This window comes from Danio aesculapii, chromosome 19 (genome assembly GCF_903798145.1).
Source record: "Danio aesculapii chromosome 19, fDanAes4.1, whole genome shotgun sequence".
Classification (NCBI taxonomy): domain Eukaryota; kingdom Metazoa; phylum Chordata; class Actinopteri; order Cypriniformes; family Danionidae; genus Danio; species Danio aesculapii.
In genome coordinates, this window is record NC_079453.1 from 37581323 (window position 1) to 37608094 (window position 26772).

At 36.1% G+C, this 26772-nt stretch overlaps 1 protein-coding gene across 1 annotated transcript in view; it reads right to left on the reverse strand.

The window, feature by feature from the left end:
- Positions 1–26772, reverse strand: part of csmd2 (CUB and Sushi multiple domains 2) — a 543350-nt gene that overhangs the window by 7566 nt on the left and 509012 nt on the right. Inside the window, exons 60-72 of the mRNA XM_056479194.1 lie at positions 26030–26209; positions 23132–23305; positions 22771–22944; positions 21612–21685; positions 21406–21517; positions 19617–19796; positions 15940–16005; positions 15660–15821; positions 13006–13118; positions 7658–7745; positions 6379–6511; positions 6231–6237; positions 1293–1463 (exon numbers count right to left, since the gene is read on the reverse strand). Of these exons, the coding sequence (XP_056335169.1) occupies positions 1311–1463; positions 6231–6237; positions 6379–6511; positions 7658–7745; positions 13006–13118; positions 15660–15821; positions 15940–16005; positions 19617–19796; positions 21406–21517; positions 21612–21685; positions 22771–22944; positions 23132–23305; positions 26030–26209 (1616 nt within the window). The 3' untranslated portion in view covers positions 1293–1310. The remainder of the gene's footprint in view (positions 1–1292; positions 1464–6230; positions 6238–6378; positions 6512–7657; positions 7746–13005; positions 13119–15659; positions 15822–15939; positions 16006–19616; positions 19797–21405; positions 21518–21611; positions 21686–22770; positions 22945–23131; positions 23306–26029; positions 26210–26772) is intronic.

Sequence of the window (26772 nt, forward strand, 5' to 3'; positions counted from 1 at the left end):
AAAGGCTGTTTCAACTTGATAGGCAAATTGCAAACTAAAATATTTTTAAAATATAACATTTGACTACACTGACAGAACTGATTTATCAGAACAGAAACCAGTGCAATAAGTAGCTTTAAGCAGAATGCATATATTGCTGGTAATGTACAGTGAAGATTAAAGTTACAGAACAACCTACAATCTCCAACAATATATATATATATATATATATATATATATATATATATATATATATATATATATATATATATATATATATATATATATATATATATATATATTTATATATAAATATATATGTGTTTAAGCTATTTTTAAATATATTTAAGCTATATTTAAGCCCCTTTAAGCTATTTTTTTTCTCTACAGAACAAACCATCGTTATACAATAACTTGCCTAGTTACCCTAACCTGCCTAGTTAACCTAATTAACCTAGTTAAGCCTTTAAATGTCACTTTAAGCTGTACAGAAGTGTTTTGAAAAATATCTAGTCAAATATTATTTACTCTCATTATGGAAAAGATAAATCAGTTATTAGAAATGAATTATGAAAACTATTATGTTTAGAAATGTGTTGAAAAAAATCTCTCTGTTAAACTGAAATTGGGGAAATAAATAAACAGGGGGGCTAATAATTATGACTTCAACTGTATTTATATATGTAACCCACCGGTCCTGCTGCACCCAACCTGGTCTTAGCTGAGAGTGGACCAGAGATTCTTTGTATGGGAGTCAGTCGCTCTAACAAGGTGGCAAAAAGACCATGGCCTCTAGTGTCTGTCGCTAGAGCACCTTTAGAGGTCAGAGGAGTGAGTTTTACTAGCATAGCACTTCGCTAGCTGGCCTACATTACACTCAACCCCCTAACCCTCACTCCCATCCCAGACGAGCCCCCACGTGTAACCTACCAGTCTTACTGCACCCAATTCGGTCTAAGCTGGGATTAAACCGGTGATTCTTTGTATGAGAGTCGTTTGCTCTAACAAGGAGTCTAAAGACCATGGTCTCTAGCATCTATCGCTAGCTGGCCTACATTATATATAGCAAGCAAAAAATTCACTTTGACATACAGTGCATCTGGAAAGTATTCATAGCGCTTCACTTTTTCCACATTTTTTGTGTTACAGCCTTATTCCAAAATGTATTAAATTCCTTTATTTCCTCAAAATTCTACACACAATAGCCCATAATGACAATGTGAAAAAAGATTTTTTGAAATTGTTGCAAATGTATCAACAATAAAAACCTGAAAAAAATCACAAGAATAGATGTTTTGTGGTGGAAGACTGACCTTTGACTAGAGCGGTCGCTATACTGCAGTACACACTGTGCTGACCGTGAACTCTGTCTCGTTGGCCATGATGTCAGTGGGCTGGATGTTGCGGTCATACATAGGGTTTTCGAAAGTCGCCCTTCCATTGGTGTTCTCATGCCCCGCATAACCATTGAAGGGGACTTGGGCCTTTTTCTGAAAGTGAGCAAGACACAATAGGGTTAAAGACAAAAAAGGTTTCCATGCATAAGAGCAATAAAAATAATGAATATGTTCTGTTTATTAAAAAAATTCTGATTATTTTTCATGATTTACAAAGAGCAGCTATTAAAATGTCATTTAGTTTAGGAGAGAGCGGGACAAAAGTAACATTTTTCATAAAAACCTAGTATAATAATATATAAGATAAAGATAATGGTTTTAGCAGAAATATATTTTTGCTGTGGTTACTAACTCACAACAGTGGTCTATCAAAATCAGCTGTTATTGTAATGTCGAACACCTCCAATATAACTTCACTGTAAACAAAAGTTGCACACTGTTACCTTTTACCTTGTTGGCAGTGACGAAAGTAACACACAAGTGGGTCAAAAGTAACACAACAATATGAGCTAGATTTACTAGCTTAACCCTGTTTATTTTTAATATATCTGACCATGACCTTGTTAATATTCACTACAAACATATTTTGTCCTTTATTTTTGCAAAAACTCAAGGATGCACACTGAATAACTTGATTATTAGTGTGACACATGAAAAGAGAAACACAACTTGTATTAGGGAAAAAGGACCACAACAATGATTTACTTTTTGCACTTAAAAACAGAAATTTGGAGCTAACTGTGGGACAAAATGACATGATATTTGGCAGCTCCATCAAGGGTTGCATGCAGAATTTGCTGTTATGGCCTGGAAATCAAATGTTGTCAGGCTTCGGGAAAATCGCTTTGTTACTTTCGTCCCTGCTCTTCCCTAACAATGGATTATCTACTAAAAATCTCACAGGCATATTTAGAACAAGACTCATTTCATGACATACACTGTAAAAATGTTGGGTTCAACACAAATCTTTCATGTTGTCCCTATAAAATTCCATTAAGTTATCTTATTAATTACTATAATAGTTATCTTATTAATTACTTAATTTTTTTTTTTACAAATGTAAGTGGATTGAACATAAAACAATTAAGTTGTCACAAAAAAAAAACTCAAGAATTGTGTTGATTCAGCTCATTTTAGATAAGTAGTTTGAACAATCAGGAAAAAAAGACTATTAAGTGAAGATTGAATCACAGTTATTGCCATTTTAATTATTTATACTTCACAACTATCCTTCAATCAATTAGGTTTTACTCTTTTCTTTTTTTGTTACAAAGGTGTTTATGATTTAAAATATAACTAAATGTGTAGCATCACTTATAAAAAAATATGAGCACAGCTCGGAATAAGTATACATTTATATTATTTCCTTTTTTTGTGCTGGGAGAACAATGAATTGCAATTAATCACATCCAAAATAATAGTTTGTTTTGACACAATTTAAAGGTACCATGAAATTAAAAAAAAGTTTTTTAGATGTTTGTGAGATATTTATAAGCTAGTGTGCTCCAAAACAGTGATAAAATACGCGTTTAGAAGATATAAAACTGATATAAACATGTAAAGCTTGTAGTTTGTCACTTCTGCACAAACGGTTTTAGCTATGTCACCTCATACTTCCGTTTCTCATCACATCATAATTAATCAAACGCTCTCTAGTATCTGACATGCCCCACCCCCTTCAAGACGCTACTCATTTGCTTTTCATTTGATGCACTTGAGCTCAACCACTCTCACTGGCAGAGCAGTGGTAAAAACAAAACTATTGGCTGTTATTTAAAAAGGGAAGGAGCGACACTATGTCCCACCCTCTCTTTATTACGTTTTTTTCAAAAAGATATACTTTATGCTAAATAACGATGGGACACTATGGGCTCTATTTTAATGATCTAGGCACAAAGGCTAAAGCGCATGGTGCATCTACTTTTGCTATTTTAAGGTTAGAAAAACATGGTCTGTGCCCTGGCGCGTGGTCTAACAGGGTTGTGCTTGTTCTCTTAATGAGTTATGGGTGTGTTTTAAGAATAAACCAATCAGAGTCTCATCTCATATACCCTTTAAGTGTGGTCAAAAAACTGAGCTATATCCAAATAAACATGCTATGCCCCATATGGTCCAAAACCTGACAGGTGGACAAATCTAAGCTTGTTTTTAATAAAACAAATATAAATATGCATTTAAGAAATAATACTGCTAATAATAACATTATACAAAAGCAAATTGTCATGAATAACCTGAAAAAAGCCCCCCGAGATGAAGGCATGAAAGCAGTAGTTTTTATATTTGTCTAGAAAATAATATTTTTTGTAATATTTTAATCCTTTAATTCTTTTGCATTTGTAAAGATATTTGTGTATTGCTCTACATCTTGTGTGTATTAAGCAATGTATAAGGGAGGCGCACAACTAACGCGCTCTGCACTGGACTTTAGACCTGTGTCTATTGTGCAGTCTATTTTAAAGAGCCCATATTATGGCTTTTTGAAAATGCCCTTCCATGTAGTGTGTCACACAGCTCTAAGTGAAGTGAAATATCCAGCTAAGGCTTAAATCTGTAAGTTTACAGTGTTTAAAACTATTGATTCATCTATAAAAGAGTCGACTCATAGTGCTTCAAACGAGTCGTCTTGATAACGAGTTATTAGGTGTTTCGCGATGACGCAGCTACGAAACACAAGTAGTTGCACGCGCAAGCCCGGGAGATTTGAAACCTGCGGCCCCGCCCACTAACAGAAAAAAGTCTCACACACACACACACACAGAGACACACACAGACATCGGTAGAATGAAGTCACGCTGTGCAGATGGAGATTATTGACAGTCTAATCAAAGATGAAACCTTAGCATATAGCCTAGCCTTGAGCAGATCGAGAGCCTCTGGAAACTACCTGCTTACAAAGAAGACTTCATCAGTTTGTTAAAGGAAGGATCGGTAAAGACTGTCAGAACAAGGATCAGTGGATAATGAATCAGTTTCTTCCCCCATTTCACCAGTGTAAGTACGTGCGATTAAAATTGTTGCCTCGTTTACTCTAGCTTGCAAATTATGCATTTAGTTGTGTTTTGTTACTTGTAACCGCGCGTGTGCTGTATCAGGTTAACTCTTTATATTCTCATATCGCGTGTAAAGCCACGTTGAAAACGCGACGCGTGCCGCTTTGTTTATGGATAGTCAGCTATGTGTGTGTGTGTAATGTGTGTGTGTGTGGCTCCTCTGAGGACGGTCGTTTGTGTGAGTGTCTCCTCTTAGGAGGTTGATGTGTGTGTGTGTGTGTGTCTCTGAATAGGGTAAAGCTCTAGGCAAAGGGTGATCAAAGGGACCCGTTTGTAAAATGAGGACCGGGGGGGTTAGGGTTGTATCTTAGGGTTGTAATCGCGGATGTAACTGAGGACGCGGAGGGGGAGGGAGGTGTCGCCGCCGCGCCGTCTCTATTCTGGACGCGCCGGCCCTGTGTGTGCGTGTGTGTAAAAAGAGCAAGTAGACTGCTAAGACATATCCTCGCCAGTTCTAGGACTTTTTGCTTGATGAAATAGTTAGTCGTCAGTATTTTCTAGTCCATCGTCTGTATTTACATTCACCCACTGGCAGCTAAAATCCACTGTGAATCGTGTATGCACTGTGACTACTTTTATATTGTTGATAATCTGCTGGGCATTTCACTCTGTCTCGCCCTGAAGCCTGTCAGTGCCGTCGACCAATCGCAGCAGCCTGTCATTGGTCCAATCAGCGCAGATTAGCTTCGCGCTGAGGACGGGTTTGGGTACAAATGAATCGCTGAACGATTCATATGGGAGTCGCTGGGATAATTAGGTAAAAATAAATGCATATTATAAGACCATCAAAGTGTTGTTTGACCTTGCATGCATATTAGACTGTTGTTGGAGACCCTTACAACCTAAATATGACCCTATTTCATCTATAATATGGGCTCTTTAATTCCCCAAAACAGCAACGTGAAAGCAATGCGCTTTAACACACCTCCTTTTTTAGACCAGAACGCACATACGAGCACAAATGCATTTGCTATTCAAACAGAATGGTGCAAAACATCAAAATGACACTTGCGTCGAGCTAAAAACTAGCAAAGAACAATTGCGTCGCGCCTTGCGCCGGGTGTATAATAGGGCCATAAGAGTCAGTTGTGTCGTGCCATGGCGCCTTTGTTATATTTGCTATATGCTAGCAAGAGAAACAGTTAAACAGAGCATCTGCAGCGCGAGGATAAAGAACGAGCCTCCTCCATTCAGCCTCTTTACTTTCTCTTTCACTTTTTCTCTTTCATGGATAAGGAAACAGTGTTGTACGCACTCCGCTGAAGACATCCATCATCATGCATAATTATTTTCGTTTGTTAATCGCAAAGATTTGTTTCAAAACTATTTCTAAATTCAGTTCTAATTTCTCAAGCTAACAAATAAATGAACAATAATAACGGAGTGTGGTCAAAAAACTATATGTTATATGTTTATGTATTGCTGTACATTCTGTGTGTATTCAGCAACGTGTAAGCGGTTAAGGCGCACAACTAACGCACTCTGCGCTGGACTTTAGACCTGCTTTCAGCTGGTATTTTGCACAGTGTATTTTACTTCTTCAAAATAACAACATGCCAACAATGTGCCTTAACACACCTCTTTTCTAGACGACACACCCATGAGTCCCCACAAAGTGGCGCAAATGGATTTGCTATTTAAACAATGTGGCACAAAGCGGGAAAATTAGGGTTGAGCTGGTCTGAAATTAGCAACACATCGTGGCAAACATGTCTTGCTCCGAGTGTATGATAGGGTTCTATAAGTCACATTTTCACAAAATACATTTAAAGCATTCAATCAAACACTTTACTTTGCATTTAACATGCCTTCTAAGCCTTTTAAAATCACTTTCATAAACACATTAGATGCAGACACCAAATCGTTCACCCATTAACAAATATTCTGATTCATAATTCTCATTAACAGCTACTTTTAACAATGAACAATAGATGATTTGTGAACTGCTTTACCTGTGTTTGTAGAGATAGAGAGCGAAGCCTGCTATGATCATGGCAATGAAAGGCACTAAAATGGCTGCTGCCACTGAACTGCTATTGGAGGCAAAGTTATAGCCTGGATTCTCCCCGTTCGGATCAAGTCCCTCTGTATTAACATAAAAAAACACAACATTTACAAATGATTGCTTTTACCTGTTCAAATATGAATAACAATACATCCTTTTTATTCAATAGAGTAATTTTGTACACTAGCAAATCTCAATTAAAAAGCTTTGTATGAATAATGTGTTCAAACTGATTTTAAATGCAAGCAAATAAGAAATATATTAATTTGTTCAGATGAATAACTTGTTTTTTTTTTTTTGGGAGAAGCTATTATCTTGACAATGCTATTTTTTTTACTTTCAGATATCAATCCACAGCTAAGACGCACTTATCAATTTGGCCCAGCGAGTTTTCCTAAACAACGAGAGAGTGTCAGTGCACCTGTTCATCAGACAATGCCAAAAAAGCTTCCCAATAACATCAAGGCTGCAAGTGGGAGATTCAATTAACTAACTCAATACAGCCAGCTCATCAGACCAACAGAAAATGATGGAATATGTGCGCACACACACGCACATGCGGCTCCTCTTATTAATAAATCTTCTGTTTGCTCAATCTGTCTGACGATGTTGGGATAGGAGTCTATACAGCTGTCGTTTATAGATGAAGGCGCGCCTGTTTCATTACAGCAGGATTTGACAGACTGCTCACGGTTTGGCCTTCACAAGCTGCACACCAAACACTTCCTTTTGCTTTCTGTCACGCTAAATTGTATTATAATAATGCATGATAGCTATTGTGGGCGGCATTGGCAATGAACATTACATCCAATGTAACAATTTGAATTGATATTATCAGCTTAAAAAATAAAGTGTGTATTTTATTCAATGTTTAAAACACTTTTCGGCATTTTCCGGCTTTATGCTTTTTTGGAGTCAAACAAAATTTAAGACCTCATAAAAACACAATTAAGACTTTTTAATCCCTTTTAAGGGTCTTAATTTCTCATAATGTTTTTATCAACTTTTAATACTTTTTAAGACCCCGCGGACACCCTTTTGAAAGACATTTTTGTCCTCTATGGACCGATGTGTAGCTTTTTTTGTTCCAAAAGTGAAATTTAGTCTTGCAGGTTTTGAATGACATAACTACTAACAGTAATTTTGGCTGCACCAACCATTACCAAATAACATTTCCTACAAACATATGAATACAATAACAAGTCCTACAAAAAGAGCACACATACCCAGCCTCTGAAGTCCAAACTGGCCGAAACCCTTTCCTCGAACAAAGCCCTGGTACACGAATGAATCAGATGATGGCATGTATGACACCTGTGGAGAAAAGTGCATAACAGTAAGTGAAAAGACTTTTCAAAATGTCAAAAATGAACCACTGAAAGGTAAAATGTGTCAGCCATGTGAAAGACTACTTAAGTTTGACATTTACTTTCCCCATCATTCCTCATTGAGGCATAAAACGTCTACATATTCACATACAAACATACAAACACACACACACACCACACACACACACACACACACACACACACACTTATACACTTTTTTACACCATACCAGCATTGACGCTATATTCAGGGTGATTGCAAAAAAATATTACAAAAATGTTTCGGCAAACACTTGCCTTCATCAGGGTAACAGAGATCAGATACATCTGGAGTGTCAATTAAACACTATGGTCTCATGACTTACTATAGTATATTTCTAAACAATGCTAAAATAATATATTGAACACAAGGTCAACCTCAACAATCATCTTAATTCAGCAATGAAAAAATGATAATGAATATGAATAAAAAGATTGATGAGTGTTATACAGCATATTTCTTAGATAATACAACGTAAATGTATATAGAATGAAACCACAAAAATATGTATATATAAACAATTAAACTAGTGTAGTGTACAAATAAATGCACATAAACATACACGTACATGAACATATATACAGTCAGGTCTATAAATATTGGACATCGACACAATTCTTACATGTTTGGCTCTATACACCAACACAATGGATTTGAAATTAAACAATATGTGCTTTAACTGCAGACTGTCAGCTTTAATTTGAGGGTATTTACATCCAAATCAGGTGAACGGTATAGGAATTACAACCATCTGCGTTTGTGCCTCCCACTTGTTAAGGGACCAAAAGTAATGAGACAATTGGCTTCTCAGCAGTTCCATGGCCAGGTGTGTGTTATTCCCTCATTATTTCAATTACAATGAGCTGATAGAAGGCCCAGAGTTCATTTAAAGTTTGCTATTTGTATTTGGAATCGGTTGCTGTCAACTCTCAAGATAAGATTCAAAGAGCTGTCACTATCAGTCAAGCAAGCCATCACTAGGCTGAAAAACAAAAACCCATCAGAGAGATGAAAAAAACATCAGCAACACCAAAAGAAAACTGTGGTGGATGACCAAATAATTCTTTCTCTAGTGAAGAAAACACCCTTCACAACAGTTGGCCAGCTCAAAAACACTCTCCAGGAGGTAGGTGTTCATGTGTCAGAGTCAACATTAAAGACGTCTCCCAAAGCAGATGGACAATGACCTAAACGCATAATGCAAAAGCAATCAAAGAGTTTTGAAGGGAAAGAAGTGGAATGTTATGCAATGGCCAAATCAATCCCCTAACCTGAATCCGATTAAACATGCATTTCACTTGCTGACAGTCTGCAGTTAAAGCACATCTTGTTCGTTTCATTTCAAATACATTGTGTTTGGGTATAGAGCCAAACACATAGGAACTGTGCCAATGTTCCAATATTTATGGACCTGACTGTGTATGTGTGTGTGTATATGTATGTATATGTATCGAGTGCCTTGGGTGTACTTTTGCTGTTTATCTTGTTTTATGTTTGTTCATGATTCATATAATTTTGCTTACCCCACTGGCAAATAATTTAGCTTGTTTCTAATCATTTTAATCTATTCATTAAAATCTATTCATTTTTAAAACTTTTTTAAATTAAAACCAATACAATTTTCATTATAGCCATAAAAGCTTTCACAAACCCTATAATGGATTCTATGGCTTTTGGTGTTTTTTGAAAGGTAATGTTTATTGTTTATGATGGATAAAACTCATGATTGCACGACAATTCGTAACTTTTTGATTTAGTGGCCAATTCATTTTAATTTGTATGATCTCATTTACACTATTTAGTACGATTTGCTTGTCTCCCAATAATGGTCAGATTTAGGGGCGGGGTTGTTTGCCATGCCTCCTTTTTAAAATCATACATTTTCGCATGACTGAATTGGCCATTAAACTAAAAAAACATAAAATAGTTACGTTTCCTCGTTAGATCAGGATGTAAAATTCCACGCGTGAGTCTTGTATGACCTAAAAGTCCACCTTGTAAAATTAAACTGATAATACATCATTTAAAATCAGTACATTAACCTAGAAATTCACACAGCCACATAAAATGAAATCTTGCACTCTCAGTCTTTTCTTTCTTACATGAAAACACACACACACGTAATATCCACACACTCATGGCCCCACACTTTAATTACACTCTCCCAGGTGCTTGTCCCGAGTGCATTGGAGGGGGGTAGAGACGTCTGGCCCTGATTACCCAGCAATGATTTAACTGACGTTTTAATTAAAAGAAAAACTTTGTCGGCGCTCTCCAATTCCCAGGAGTGACAGGGCATGTGTGTGTGTGTGTGTGTGTGTGTGTGTGTGTGTGTGTGTGTGCATGTGGGTGAGGATTTTGGTAGTTACAAAGCAGCCCAAGGTCTGGCCCCAGACAAGTGCCCTCACAGCAGTACTGAAGCACACTTTAAGCACACTCAGACTGCAGTAAAGCTACAGAAACACGCACCTTTCAAAGTGAGGCCATGGATTTCTGAAGACCCTGCTGCGTCCCATATTCACATATCTGTCCTACATAGTACTTGAAAAAGGAATGTGTGCTTCCCAAAATTGTAGTCAAAAACCCAAATAGTAGTCTGTTTAAATGAGTATTCCAAAAAAAAAGGTCTAATATTTGTGTGAGACCTCCAATGTTCAGATCTTTACACACTCTGAAGTGCTAAAATGACCCACAACACATTGTAGGTTTGACATAAATTCAACTGGAACTTCAAACGTGGGTAAGAGTGTTCGAAAAATTGCACAAGACACATGGTTAAATTTATGACCTGAAAAAATGATGATCAATAAGTCTTGACAACAAATGATTTTATCTTAACTATTAGTTATTAAAGTTAATCACACCTTAACTCAATTCTCTAAATTATACATGATGTTTTTAAGTCTGTTTAATGTAATTAAAAAAAAAATAAATAAATACTGTTTTTTACAGTGCAGAAAAAGTGGAGAGGATTAGATAAAGGCTTTGAATGATTAATAATTAATATGCAACTTGCTTAAAATGATTTGTTTTCACATATTTCATCTGCAACAACATTCTGATCTTCTGTGTTTGGTCATGAACTTTAATGAACAGTTCTGTGAACACATGAGTAAATATTTTTACCTGAAAGACTTGGGAATGACACAAAACACAATTACTGTATCTACAATATGCAGGAAATTAAGTGATAGTTCACCCAAAATATAAAAACGTATTATTTACTCGCCCTCAGTGGTTCTAAACTTCTATGAGTTTCTTTATTCTGTTGAACAATAAAGAAGATATTTGAAGAAAGCTGAAAAACTCTAAGCATTAACTTCCACCGTAGAAAAGAAAAATCTATGGAAGGCAATGGCAACAGGTTTCCAGTATGTAAGTATGACACCCAGTGGTTGACCTAGGTATTGCACTCTTGGTTCAAAACACACGCAAATGCAGGTTGCCAGATTGACGGCACCAACCAGACATGTGCCTGACTATCGAGCCTAAAGGCTGATTTTAAATCGTATTCTAAATAAATATGCAATAAAAAAATATTTTTCACATTAAAATGAGTTTTTGTTGTAACCAACATCTCAAATTGATATATTAAAAACGGCTTTTTTTTTTTTTTGCAGATGAACAACAGGATAAACTGACAATGATCACGTGCTTTATTCAGTGTTAAATGCTTATAATGTGAGTTTGAATGGCATTTTACATGAAATTTATTGCCATATTACTGAAAGCAGCAGCAGACCTCTGATCTTGAAAACAAAATAAACCATTTAAAATTGAACTTTAGAACTGTGACACAGTGTAAACCAACACTTATCAGCAATTATAAACCTTACCATTTCATTGGAGTGCAGTAAGTGCACTATTCTTTGTAATGAATATTTTGGGTGTGAACTATCTGTCAGGATTCTGCACTTCGGACTTGTTAATTCTTGTTTTGGTGGCAGAGACACTAGTCCTGTCCTGTCTTGTATGTTGTGCTCGTTTTCTGTCATTGTGTGTCATTTGTATGAACGCTTGGGCCGTGTGAGCTCCCACATGATGCTGGTGCTTGGGACACACGCTCTTGTCCTGGTGTTTGTGTTTTGTCTGCATCGTGGTGTGTCATTCCCAGTGTCTCAGTCTAGTTGGGTTCGGTTTCAGTTGGTGCTGGGATGAAATATGCATGTTGCATGTGTGAGTGCACGGTGAGTGTTTTCATTTATCGTGTACTCATGTCTTGCATTCAGTCTTCTGTTGGTGTTTTGTTTTGCACGTGGTACATGTTTGCATGCGCTGTGTGCCTTGTCTCATGTGAACACGCGGTTGATGAGTTCTCTCATTGGCTGCGTGTTCTAGTCTCGCTATATGTGAGCACATGGCTTGTGTTGTTTCGTTGCGTCTTGTGCTCTCCCATCTATTGTCTAGTCCCACCCTCCTTGTTAACCCATTATTAGTTTATAATGTTCAGCTGTCTGTTTGTTAATTATTTCTGCTTAGATTCTCTGCTGTCCTGTGCCCGCTCCAGTCCTGTCCTGCCAGCCCAGTCAAGTTTGTGTGCCATTTGTGTTTAGTTATGTTTTTTTCCACCTCAGGGTGGCTTTTGTTGTCCTTTTGTTTTATTTTAATTATTAATAAATCATCTTATGTTGTTCTCGCTCCTTTTCCCTGCCACAGATCGTGACACTATGCCTTTGATTAAATTTAAACTCACAGGGCATCTAACTAATTAACAGTACAATATTGACATTAGCAAGTAGTATGACCCAAAGATGTCCTACATTTTTTGTTATACACTCGAAAGGGTGTAATTTTCCTCCACAAAAAGAGTTTATACTTCTAGGGCATTTTAAATGGGACCCCAACGTACGTCTACATGGAGAGCAGAAAGGCCTTGCGTCAACATAAAAGCAAGGCTGTTGAAATCAACTGTAAGAAGCCTCCTTTTCCCTCAACAGCCAGTCCTCGGTTAGTTGGGTCAAGTTAAATCGTGGCTAATATTTGATCTAATAGCTTCAAAGCAAACAATCCATTTGAATCTAATCCATTACAACGTGGAAAATCTGTAGGAACATCACAATGATTATTATTCCCACGTTTGGCTCTGCGGGGAGTCTCGCCGTTTCAGCCCATCAGGATAATGATTGTACGGATGCGTTGCGCATTTGGGCTTCCCATGACAACTATGGAGGAGATCAGAGGAAATGGAAAGAGGAATATATACGTACATGTCCATCAAGTGCCCAGTTGTCAATTTTGAACTTGTTAACGAAGATCTCCACAGGGCCGCGGATCTGATACACCTGCAGCAGCAACTGGGCTTCTTCTTTCTTATAGATACCTGTAGGAATAAAGTGTTCAAAAATTAGTTTAAAAGCAATTGAGAAGTTGTTCTTTTGTTTTGGATTTGTGTTGGTTTTTTTGTTGTGTTGAAAATCTTTCCAAATAAAGTTTCAATGTAACAGTTCTGCAGTCATCTACTAAAAAGTAATTTAGTTGTTGTTTTTTATTTTATCAAATCGGTTGGTCAGTATAACATAAAAATCTTTTTACAATTCATAAAATTGCATAATTTTTTTGTATAATTAGTTGTGATTGTGAGAGTGTCAGAGTTATTTCACCAAATATTGATTTCTTAATTATTTAGAAGTTCAATACAACAGTTCTGTCCGGCTTCTGCCACTTCGGTCTTGTTCATTCTTGTTTTGGTGGTCCAGACACTAGTCCTGTTTTGTCTAGTATATGGTTCTCAGTTCGAGTTTTCTCGGTTCGAGCACTTATATTTCCTGTCTGTCTTCATCTTTGTATGAGTGCCGTCTTGGCTGCGCTTGGGCCATGTGCGCTCCCACTTGATGCCAGCATGCGAGGTCTGGGCATGCGAGGGATATGTGCTCTGGTCCTGGTGTCCTTTGCATTGTCAGTGTCTTAATTCTGAATATACAGTTGGAGTCCGAATTAATACCCCCCTTTGAATTATTTTCTTTTTTAAATATTTGCCAAATGATGTTTAACAGAGCAAGTAAATTTTCACAGTATGTCTGATAATATTTTTTCTTCTGGAGAAAGTCTTATTTGTATATAAGCAAATATATTTTATATTTGTATATAAAAGCAGTTTTTAATTTTTGAAAAACATTTTAAGGTCAAGATTATTAGCCCCTTTAAGCTATAATTTTTTTTCGATAGTCTACAGAAAAAAACATCATTATACAATAACTTACCTAATTACCCTGACCCGCCGAGTTAACCTAATTAACCTAGTTAAGCCTTTAAATGTCACTTTAAGCGGTATAGAAGTGTCTTGAAAAAATCTAGTCAAATATTATTCACTGTCATCATGGCAAAGATAAAATAATATGTTATTAGAATTAGAGTTATTAAAACTATTATGTTTAGAATTGGGTTTAAAAAAATCTTCTCTCCGTTAAACAGAAATTGGGGAATCTGACTTCAACTGTATTTGAAAATCTTAAAAACTAAAGTTTTATTTGTTAATAAACTGAACTAACCATGTTATTAGCTGCCCATTATTCAAATACACTACACTAATCCATTTTAATAAGCAGAAAATCTGAAGTTTTTTGAAACAAATGTCATAGTTAATGGTTTGTGAAATAAACAATATATCATATAACAAATCTTAACAAATGTCATTAAACGATTTTGCTTATTATAAGTTCAAGTTAGTTGATGCACTGATAAATGAAACAAAATAAAAACTTTTTAGTGTTAGTGTTACCAATCATTTAACTAATATTCATTGAGCAGCATTTTACTTACTGCTTTTATATAAAACATTATTAATTAGTAAACAAATTAAACTATTTTATAAAATGTTACCAATCACTTTTAAATTATATTTATTTAGCAGCATTTTATTTGTTGTTTTTTATATAAAACACTTAATTATTAAACAAATTAAACCTCTTTAGATAAAGTGTTACTAATCATTTTAACTGATATTTATTGAGCAGCATTGTATCTTTTAAATAAAAAAATAGAAAACACTATTAATTACTAAGTATCACCAGGTAGGCGGCATTGTGGCTTGCTGGTTTGAGTCTCCGCTGGGTCAGTTGGCATTTCTGTGTGGAGTTTGCATGTTCTCCCCGTGTTCGTGTAGGTTTTCTTCTGGGTGCTCCGGTTTCCCCCCCCAGTCCAAAGACATGTAGTATAGGTGAATTGAATAAACTAAATTGGCCATAGTGTATGAGTGTGTGTGAATGTGAAAGTGTATGGGTGTTTCCCAGTGCTAGGTTGCGGCTGGAAGGGCATCTGCTGTGTAAAACATTTGCTAGAATAGTTTATTCCGTAACTAACAGTTTATTCCACTGTGGCAACCTCTAAAATAGAGACTAAGCCAAAGAAAAAAAGAATAAATGATTATCAACAGGTATATGATGTGTTATGGCTTAAGCCATTTACCAATCTAAAATAGTGTAAATTAGCATAAATATGTATGAAATTATGAATCTAATGGTCGAATATGGTTTTGAGAAGTGATTCTATGGCTTTTCAATTAAAGAAACTTTTGAACACATAGTACTAAGGGTCTACATTGGTAGTCTCTATGATATTATTTCCTCATATCATTGTTTTCTTCCCCTATCATTTGCCCCATTATGGCCTATTTTTGTTGAGCGAGAGCAACATTCAGCAAACTATGTCTTTTTATGTTCCATGGAAGAAAAGCATAGTTTGAAATGAGTAACTAAAGACAGAACTTTCATTTCTGGCTCAACATTTTCTTTAAGAGAACACACACACAAAGGCACAGTGCTTTGGGCAGTACAAGCCCGAAAAATTAAATTACCCCACTGCTGAAGCATCACAAATGAGTGGTGGGTAAAATGTGTTGTGAGGTTAAAATAAAAACACTCACCAGCCAGATTGAGCTGCACTCCGCTGTGGTCCATGAGAGTGCCATTGACCCGATTGCTGAACGCTTCAAACGCAGTTATGCTTAACATTGCTGGCTGCTTCTTCCCTAGATATTCGTATGAACCCCTCCAGAGAGAGTTCTTCGCAAAAACCCCACTTGGCACTGAGATACAGATACAGAAATAAAAGAATTGAACTAAAGTAAGACATGAGTTATACATTTCGATTTTAATGAACTTGGCTTTAATTGAAAGAGGATTCTACTTTATGATGAAACATACCCGATTGCTTTGGGTTGGGTGGCTCTTGCACTGTTCCTACAGTTTTTCCACTTGGTCTGTTATCAGCTGTGGGATAAATCATTGATGTTGTTAGAAAAGCAGACAAGAGGCTTAACTAGATCTACACACAATATTACTAGAGTTCATTAATTTAACTAATGTTTAGTTCAATTGCCTGAACTAATTTTGGCTGTACAGATGTATTTCTCATATATTTTGGTTTTATTTCACAATTGTTTAGTTCAGTTGCCTTAATATTGTGAGTTTGAAGCCGGGGTAACACTTTAGTTTAGGTCACAATCCATGCTATTCCTACTGGCTTATTTCTTTTACCCCCGATCTCACACTGCCCTACTTTTAGGAATGTCTGGGAGGGGCAAATTTTTCCCCAATGTGTCTTATTGCCTAATTTCCTATGCTACCTCTCGACTGAAAAATGGATGAAGTTTGTGTATGGTCGGAGGGGTCCAATTTCGCTGCATGACACAGTGTTGTGATAAATAAAGGTTCATCATCATCATCATTACCTGCCTTTTATTATGTTATTAACTATTCATTAATAGTTATAAAATATGATCTTATTCTACATCTCTAATCCAATTGAAAACCTAAACCCAACTTCTACCTTACTAACTATAGACAAAATGAAAACTTTAACGTGTTTTTGAATATTTTTGTAACTCTAAAATTGTATTTCTCCTATATTTTGGTTTTATTTTAACACAGTTTCACTTCAATTGCTTTTAATATTGTGAGTTTGAAGCAGGGGTCCCACTTCAGTTTAGGTTATGATCCATGCTATTAACCAATGCTTATGACCTGCCTATATTATTAATATACTAACTGTTTATATATAGTTATAAAGTATGACCTTATTCTACATCTCTAACCTTACTCAAAACCTATAGACAACTTCTATCTTACTAACTATTAAAAAATAGCAGTTTATTAAGCTAGTAGTCTTAGTTACTGGTTTGTTAATACTTTGAATTGAGACGTAAACTAAAGTGTTACTAAAGCAGGCTTTCAAAATGGGATCTTGTCTTTTATCCATATATTGTCCATGTTTCCGGCTGTCATGAACTTTAACTGTCCAAGTCGCACACGTTACAGTATATTTGCCAGCAATTGCTTTTAACCCTTTGTATCTATCTATTCTGACAAAACTGTACTGACAAAATGATGTACCATTTTTCCTATTGCATTTGGACAATATATACAATGTACACCTTATCTCTTCTATGATCTGAAATCGAACCAAATGTGTCTGAACACCGTGTGAAGTCTACTTGACAGGGCATTATAATATGATTGGACACACACGGTGGGGAAAAAACAGCTTTATTAGATGTCATAAAACTATGTTGGCGCTCTCTCTGCTCTCCCACAGGTGCTGTTAATATCCTTCCCCTGCAAAAGGCCAGAACCCTGCTTTTATAGCTTTATTATCGAAGATTTCAGCAACATATTTCAACAACCCTTAAAGTGTGATCCATATAAGCTTTAGCTTGAGACTAACGCCATCCTCCTCCAACAGAGTAAAAGGGATATCATATTTCTGCCCCTCGTTCACAGTCACTGCTATGAAGGAACTGTTTATCTGCTGTTATTTTAAAGTAGTCTGAAATGTCCAACACCAAATCAATGCACTCCGCTGGGCTAATCAGAGCTCTACTAATATGAACTTTCACCAATAACATGATGAATTGGCTAGAGCGATCTCTCCAGTCATGGAGATGAAACAGGTGCGCGTGGCCATTTATCAACATTTGTGGAGAAGAAAAATCACAAAGTGGTTGAATACAGTAAATCATTAAATCTGTGAATCCAGCAGATGGGCTGCACCAAAACACACATGTGGAACGAACAAGCTCAAAGCCAAAGGATGCATTTCTCTATATTTGTAATAGAAAGACAAGAGATTTTTAAGAGGTAAATTTTTATTTATGATCATATTTTCAGGAATATAATTGTGTTTTATTTTTTATGTGCAGCAATGTGTACACTGAAACAATAGGTAGCAGGAAAAACTTGAATAACACAAAAATATATACTGCCTGACAAGGGTCTTGTCACCTGTCCAAGTTTTAGCAACAACAAATAATAATTGACTTCTTGTTGATCATTTGGTAGCAGAAGTGGCTTATATGAAAGGCAAAGGCCTCTAGATTATACTTATTTTACCAAAATAAAATATGATCATGCCTTGATTTTTAATTATTTCATTAGGACAGTAAGGTCTGACTTTGCTCAGACAAAAGTCTTGTCACTTAACAGAAATAATGTACTGTACAGATTATAAAGTCATGGTGCAGTGGACAAAGAATTAATATTGTGTATGACTCCCATGAGCTTGGAGGAGTGCATCCATACATCTCTGCAATGACTCAAATAACTTATTAATAAAGTCATCTGGAATGGCAAAGGAAGTGTTCATTCAGGACTCCCAGAGCTCATCAAGATTTTGTGGATTCATCTTCAATGCCTCCTCCATCTTACCCCAGACATGCTCAATAATGTTGATGTCTGGTGATTGGGCTGGCCAATCTTGAAGCACCTTGACCTTCTTTACTTTCAGGAAATGTTATGTGGAGGCTGAAGTATGAGAAGGAGCGCTTTCCTGCTGAAGAATTTGCCCTCTTCTGTGGTTTGTGGACAGCACACTTGTCTTAAAACTTAAGGCTGTAGATGTTGCCATCCACTCTTGCATGCCTCCATACTGAATGTAACCCCAAACCATGATTTTTCATTCACCAAACTTGACTGATTTCTATGAGAATCTTGGGTCCATGCGGGTTCCAATAGGTCTTCTGCAGTATTTGTGATGATTGGGATGCAGTTCAACAGATGATTCATCTGAAAAATCTACCTTCTGCCACTTTTCCAAATGATCAACTAGAAGTTATTAATTGTTGTTCTTACAACTGGGATCGATGACAAGACTTTTGTCTGGTGGTGTAAGATGTAATGTGTCAAATGAGAGATACATTTGAGTAGTTTTGGTTTTGCTTTGAATATACTCATTTAACATTGGAGTTTATAATAAACGTAACCCCTAATTAGGAATTGTAACTGTATATGTTATGTATTTTGATATGTACACACAAGTGCTTTCAACTTTATTTTCTTGTATATTCCACAAAAACATAAATAAATACACATAAAAAAATCATTAAAAAAAATAAATGGATTTAGCACTTTGCATTTAACATGCGTTTAGTTTTTCAGAAATTATTTTTTCAGTTGTTGTGAAAACAATATTGAATTCTTTACTCTTCTTAAAATAAAAGCTTACTGTGTCATCTAAAAAATTAGCAATCATATCTGAAAATATTATTATTATTATTATTGTAAGACATTTTTGATTTTTTATGCAACATAAATACAATATAAAATGTATATCCTAATATATTATAACTAAATAAATAAAGCTTTAAAAATATATGTACAATTTTTATAAATTTATTCTGTCTGTCTGTCTATCTATCTATCTATTTACTACAGTTTGCCTGCCTTACATAATTCTGGTATTAAATCCTAAAAATGAACACCAATGCAAATAGGTACTTTACTCTCAGCATTGCGATTTTTCTCTGGTCTGAATTAGTTATTTATTAAACGGAAAATATGGTGGATCTGTGAGCACGAGCATGTGTTATTAAGTATTTTGTACATACGTGCACACAGTGGAGGTTTCCCTGTCCAGCTGCCATCAGCCCTGCAGGTTCGGTGTTCAGAGCCTCCAGCAAGGTAAAAACCAGGCTGACAGGTGTAGATGAGCGTATAACCTAGAGATGGCAGCTCTATGGCACCTACATCTGCCTGAGCGGGCAACTCTGGCTGATTACAGTGATGAGCTGAGAAGAAGAAACAAGAGAAAGTCTCACAATGTGCAAAAATAAATAATAATAAAAAAAATCAAACCAGACTTATTAGAAAATATTGCTCTATATTACTGTATTATTATTTACTAAAGACTACTTAATTAGGTGTCCAAACATTTGGGCTTCAGGAACCCAATTGTAATTCATATTATTATTATTACTATTATTACTATTATTATTATTCTTATTATTACTATTATTATTATTCATTTACTTGGGTGTCACAGTGGTGCAGTGGGTAGTATGATCGCTTCACAGCAAGAAGGTCGCTGGTTTGAGCCTCGACTGGGTCAGTTGCCATTTCTGTGTGGAGTTTGCATGTTCTCCCTGTATTCTTGTGGGTTTCCTCTGAATGAATGAATGAAATCACTTTCTTTTTGGCTTAGTCCCATTATTAATCAAGGTTCGCACTAACCATTAAGCCACTGTGCCACCATTTTACTGTATTATTCTTTACTAAAGGCTTCTTCATTAGGTGTCAAAACATTGAAGGTTCAGGAACTATACTGTAATTGATATTCTTGGTACTCTTATAATTAATAATATTATTTTTGGCCCACAAAATATCTGACCAGTCAAAACTGCAAGTCCTAAAAACAACAAAACAGCCAGGATGGTCCTAAATACTTTGGAGTACTCCTCCTAGATCATTTGTGCAATCAGTGCAAAATTTTGTCATCTAGAAATAGACAAAATTCGGCACAAAGTCAAAATTTGTCAGAAAGTCTAGAAATGATTTTTGATGAGTGTATGGAGATGTGGTAACAAAATGAATTGGTTTATTTATTCTTAACATTTTGACAACTTAAAATTGTTTGATATGTTTTGCCATTATTGTCTATAGATTACGCAAGACAAATTTTGTGTAAATTAGTCAAATGATTTAAGGTTATTTACCAACTCAAAATGTGAGACAGACTACAACCTATTGCATTAATGTTGTCTACTAATGTTGTTTATCATATTTGATTTTTTCAAACTGAAATTGGTTTAATGTTCAGGTAGACTAAAATATCTGACATTCAATTTACATCAAATCAACATCATGTCAAGATTTTGAAGTCAGTTTGATTAGCATATTTAACCAGTTTTATTATATCTATTTTCATGTCAATTTGATGTCTTTTCAACATCAGTTGCTTAATGGATTGTGCTTGGAACACAATGATTATTGTTTGCAGCTACAGTATATTAATATTAAAATGCAGGTCACACTTTACAATAAGGTTCAATAGTTAATGTTAATGCATTTACTAACATGAACTAACAATGAACAATACATTTACTACAGTATTTGTTCATGTTAGTTAACGTTAGTTAATAAAAATACAGTTGTTCATTGTTAGTTCATGTTAACTCACGATGCATTAACTAATGTTAACAAGCATGGACTTGGATGTTAAAAATGCATTGGGTGAATGTTCAATTATGATTAATAAATGCTGTACAAGTCTTGTTCATGATTATTTCATGTTAGTAAATGCAATAACTAATGAACCTTATAGTAAAGTGTTACCAAAATGCATTTGAAAACAAGTAAAGCAGCATAACACGCTCATATGTTTATAAATCTGTAACTAACCTATGCACTCAGGCTGCATGCCGCTCCAGGTGAGGTTTGGTAGACATGTCCGAGAGATTGAACCCAGAAGAAGATGACCCTTCCTGCAGCTGTAGTACACTGAGCTACCAATCTGTTGAAAGAAACACAACAACGGTCAATAAACGACAAGAGGAAAACGAGCTCCAGATGAAGGGAAAACAGCCTCGGTTTGATGTGATTAGCACCTGGTAGCCTTGAGAGTTGTTTTGGTGGCCGAAGAGAGGAGTGCCAGGATCCACACAGCTGGTGTGACTGGGATCTGAAAAAAAAGGCCCACAATTAGAAGTAATTCACAGTGCCACTGCAGTGTTGGTGTGTACTCAAGCTGGAGATTAAAATTACAGAACCTACAATCTTCAAAATTTTGAGGTTGCTGCGTTAAAAGGAGTAAAAGAGCAGCATTTTTTATAACCTATTTCATTTGTGACATATTCTGAAGCCCAGATTCCCATACAGACATTGTTTATATTGCCATTTATGACCATGTGTTTAAAATCATATCAAATAAATATATGTAAATGGATATTTTTGCAGTATTTCTAAATAAATGCTGCACGCAAAAATACTTATGTATTATACGTGTGTACTATTGATCACGTTCACATAGAAACCCATTATTTTAAACTAACATATTTAGTCATAATATTACTGTTAATGCTGCATTTCCAATCAAATAAATGCAGCATGTGTGGACAGAAAAAAATAATATCTTTCACAACTTTTACCATTTATTTTTTCAAATTAATCAAAAGTTTCTGAAGGTAATATGTACTTTTCTACACATACAAAACAAATCTAGTCCTTGTAAAATATTATGTAGCACAACATTAAGTATCATTATGTTTTAGAAGAATAAAAAATAAAATAAAATAAAATAAAATAAAATAAAATAAAATAAAATAAAATAAAATAAAATAAAATAAAATAAAATAAAATAAAATAAAATAAAATATTTTTATGCAATTCTGCAAAATAAAATAAATTATTTAAACAATTATTATTTATTTTAATTCTTACATTAAAATGAAATAACAGTTTTGGTTGTAACAGATGATCTTCTGTAAAATGATGAAATTAATCATGGATGTTTGGCCAGATTGCGCTAAAATAAAATAAAATAAAATAAAATAAAATAAAATAAAATAAAATAAAATAAAATAAAATAAAATAAAATAAAATAAAATAAAATAAAATAAAAATAATTCAGCAAAATTAAATTCTATATATATCTTTAAAATAAAATAAATCTATAAAATTAATATACTTTATTAAAATCTTTTAAAAATAATACATTTTTTAATGATTGTTTGACAATGACAGCATGAACACATTCAAGCTTCTGACCTATGCAAGAAGGCTGGGTTCCACTCCAGGTTCCATCATACTGACAGTATCGTCGAGCAGAGCCAACCAGAATCAAAGGTGGGTAACAGGAGAATGAAACAGAAGACAGGTAGGTGAACCCTCGGTCCTCTCGTTTGCCCTGGGCTGGAATCCCTGGATCTCCACAAAATACAGCTGTAGAGAGAGAGAAAAAACTCTATTATTATGTAGGGTTAGGATACGGTTAGATTACACAAAATCTAGAGGTTTATTTGTGTAAGCATTCAGTTATATATATTCTATGTGCTATGTGGATCTGAATGTCAATACATCCTCAAAGGACTAGCATGTTTTGGATAAAATCTATTGAAATCCCACTTACGGAAACACTGAGGTCGTTCGCCGCTCCAGTTTCCACTGCCCTGGCAGGTGAGGATGGTGGGAAGGGAGAGCTGGTAACCCTGATTACAGCTATAACTAATGCTGGATCCCCACTGGAAGTCAGATCCCACTACCTGACCATTAGGGATGCTGGGAGGTGCTGCGCACACAATGGCTGCAAGAAAACATAGATAGTATGACGTCTAAAATAATTATACAAAAAGTTATTGCATATTAATTTTTTTAAAACAATCTATATATATTTTGTTTGTGAATTAGCAATGGTTTCTGCTGTTCTGACAGTCAGCCCCGACAGTCAGATGTGAATGATTGGCGGAAGGAAGTAGGTCCTCATACAAAAGGTTTTTTGAGACTCCATGTTTGATTTTCTTTTTTATATGCCGTCAAACTGAATGTAATTTCACACTTGTAGCAGTGCTGGGGCACTAAGGCTCTCGGTCTGCAGCCTTATTGTGTGCCTTAGGATGCTTTCACATCTGGTTCGGTTTATTTGGGCTGGACCAAGGGCAACAAATGATACATTGTAGCATTTTTCAGCCGTTTTTGGGTCCTTTTCACACCATACTGATTGTTTTGGTCCTAACCAGTTGAAAAGAACCAAAAAGCAATCATGTGACAAAATCCACATCACTCATTGGCCAGATGTTATTGAGCATATTTCCTAAACAGTTTTTTGATTGGTCAGAATTAACGTGCGGGGAATGCCAATGAAACTCCCGCAAGTAAACTAACCGGCAGACACAAAATGTTGATTTTTACTATGGAGGTAAAGCTGCGCTGGCTGATTGTATCCCTGGTCATAGTATACTATATAGTTTGTACACATCACTTTAGATAAAACTATACATTTCGAGAATGAAGCGCGGCTGCTCCTGGAAAACAATGTTTTAATCCATTGCAAAAGGCGAAGGCGCATCGCAAGTCACTTTAGGAGGAGGCATGAATTAATTTAGCTAAACTGCGACATGGTCATCTTCTGGAAATATTACCAACGATTCACCAGGTAATATATTTAACCCCCCCCCCCCCCTCTTCTATTTCTCTGTTTAAAACTGTTGGTAAATTGCCAAATTGCCAAATTTGTCAACAAATATTTTTCCTCCACATCCCATAATGCACAGCACATTGGACTGTGGCAGCTGGATTAGTCTAAAAAACGCAGTATTGTTTGCAATTGGGTCTGTTCTAGTTCGGGTCATGTTCTCACCACAAAAGAACCACTTTAGCGTTCGTTTGAATAAGTACCAAGACCACTTCTTTAAGGAGGTATGCTTTTTAGTCAACTTGAGTGCTACATTCACACCTGCCCAAACAAGCCACACCAAGAGGGAAAACGAACTCTAATGCGATTCAACTGAACTAAATATATAAATACAGCCATATTGCACTGCTACTCGTGTGATATTGGCCATATATATTTATATAGTTAAATTAATAGAAACTCCACTTTGACTTATTTCTCAATATATTTGCATTGCTTTACAGTGATGGTGTCCAATTGAACAAAATCTGTCAATTTTTTCATGAGGATCCTTGAATAACATCCTTGTTATTGTACAGTGCATCCGGAAAGTATTCATAGTGCTCCACCAGCACTCTTCCTAGAGCTGGCCGGCCATCTAAGCTGAGTGATCAGGGTAGAAGGGCCTTAGTCAGGGAGGTGATCAATAACCCGATGCTCACTCTGTCTGAGCTCTAGCGTTCTTCTGTGGAGAGAGGAGAACCTTACAGAAGGACAACATCTGTACAGCAATCCACCAATCAGGCCTGTATGGTAGAGTGGCCGGACGGAAGCCACTGCCAGCCTGGAATTTGCCAAAAGGCATCTGAAGGACTCTCAGACCATAAGAAGCAAAATTCTCTGGTCTGATGACACTAAAATTGAACTCTTTGGAGTGAATGCCAGGCGTTACGTTTGGAGAAAACCAGGGACCACTTATCACCAGGCTAATACCATCCCTACAGTAGAGCATGGTGGTGGCAGCATCATGCTGTGGGGATGTTTTTCAGCAGCAAGAACTGGAATATTAGTCAGGATAGAGGGAAAGATGAACGCAGCAGTGTAAAGAGAGATTCTGAATGAATACCTGCGTCAGACTGCTATTGAACTCAATCTGGGGCGACGGTTCATCTTCCAGCAGGACAATGACCCAAAGCACACCGCCAAAATATCAATGGAGTGGCTACACAACAACTCAGTGAATGTCCTTGAGTGGCCCAGCCAGAGCCCAGAACTAAAACCTATTGAGCATCTCTAGAGATCTAAATATGGCTGTACACCTTTGCTTCCCATCCAACCTGATAGACCTTAAGAGGTACTGCAAAGAGGAATGGGCAAAAATTCCCAAAGACAGGCGTTCCAAGCTTGCGACATCTTATTCAAAAAGACTTGAGGCTATAAAAGCTGCCAAAGGTGCATCAATAAAGTATTGAACAAAGGCTGTGAATACTTATGTACATGTGATTATTCAGGTTTTTAATTTTTAATAAATTTGCAACAGTTTTAAAAACTCTTTTTTCACATTGTCATTATGGGGTATTGTGTGTAGAATTTTGAGGAAATAAAGGAATTTAATCCATTTAGGAATAAGGCTGTAACATAAAAAAATGTGGAAAAAAGTGAAGCGCTATGAATACTTTCCAGATGCAAAGTAGATTGCTGTATTCTTTACTTATTTGTAAATAGGTTATGCTTAATAAATCATGTACTATTCACTAATGCTTAATAAACGATTCATAGTGTGCAGTTATTAAAAAGTGTTAGCTATAAATATACTGAGTTCAATTAAAACATTTAATAAAGAGCATGAAATATAATACAAATAAAAAGTATATAACACAGCACAGCACAACACATTAATCAAACAATAAATCAAACCTTTGCAAACTGGCTTTGTGCCATTCCACGTTCGGTCCTTGGTACAGATGAGCGTGGATGCCCGATCAGCATCCATAGTGAATCCCGGTGAACACTGGAAGCTCGCACTGTGGCTGTACGTGAAGTCACTGCCCAGTCTGATCCCATTAGCCGGCACTCCAGGATCACCACAGTTAATGACTGCAAGTGGGAGTAAAAGACTAAGAGTAAAGCCAAAGTCAAAAGAAGGCTAAAAGCCATTTGTGGTGCGATAAGAGAAAGTACGCAGCGCGTGCCAAAACTTGGATGATTTGGAGCCATTTTATAATTAGCTGTTTCACTAACACAGATAACAAATTTAGGCAGAAACATTTTCAGATTAAAAGGGTCATAAACTGGAAGCAACAAGATGTTTTATCACTCTAAGTGGTGCCTTTAAATTAATGAACTGTTTTAGGCTCTGGCTTTTGGGAGGCTCATTCCTCCAGTCACTTCCTGCAGTCTGAGGCCATCGGCACCTGCTCTGTGCCAAAGACACCAATGTGTCTGGAGCCGTAATGTTTGCACGTGATCTCCATTCGCTCAGAGGCTGAACAGTGAGCATTGTGTTTTTATGAGCACGGCAAGTCGCTCGGTTTGCTGCCAAACGAGGGGACAGGGCCGCTCTCTATCTCTCCAACACAGGGCTGCTATGTAGACGTCCCCGATCAGCTTGTGTCCAGGGCTGGGATAATGGAGAACACTGTCCCCCATTATTAAGTCCT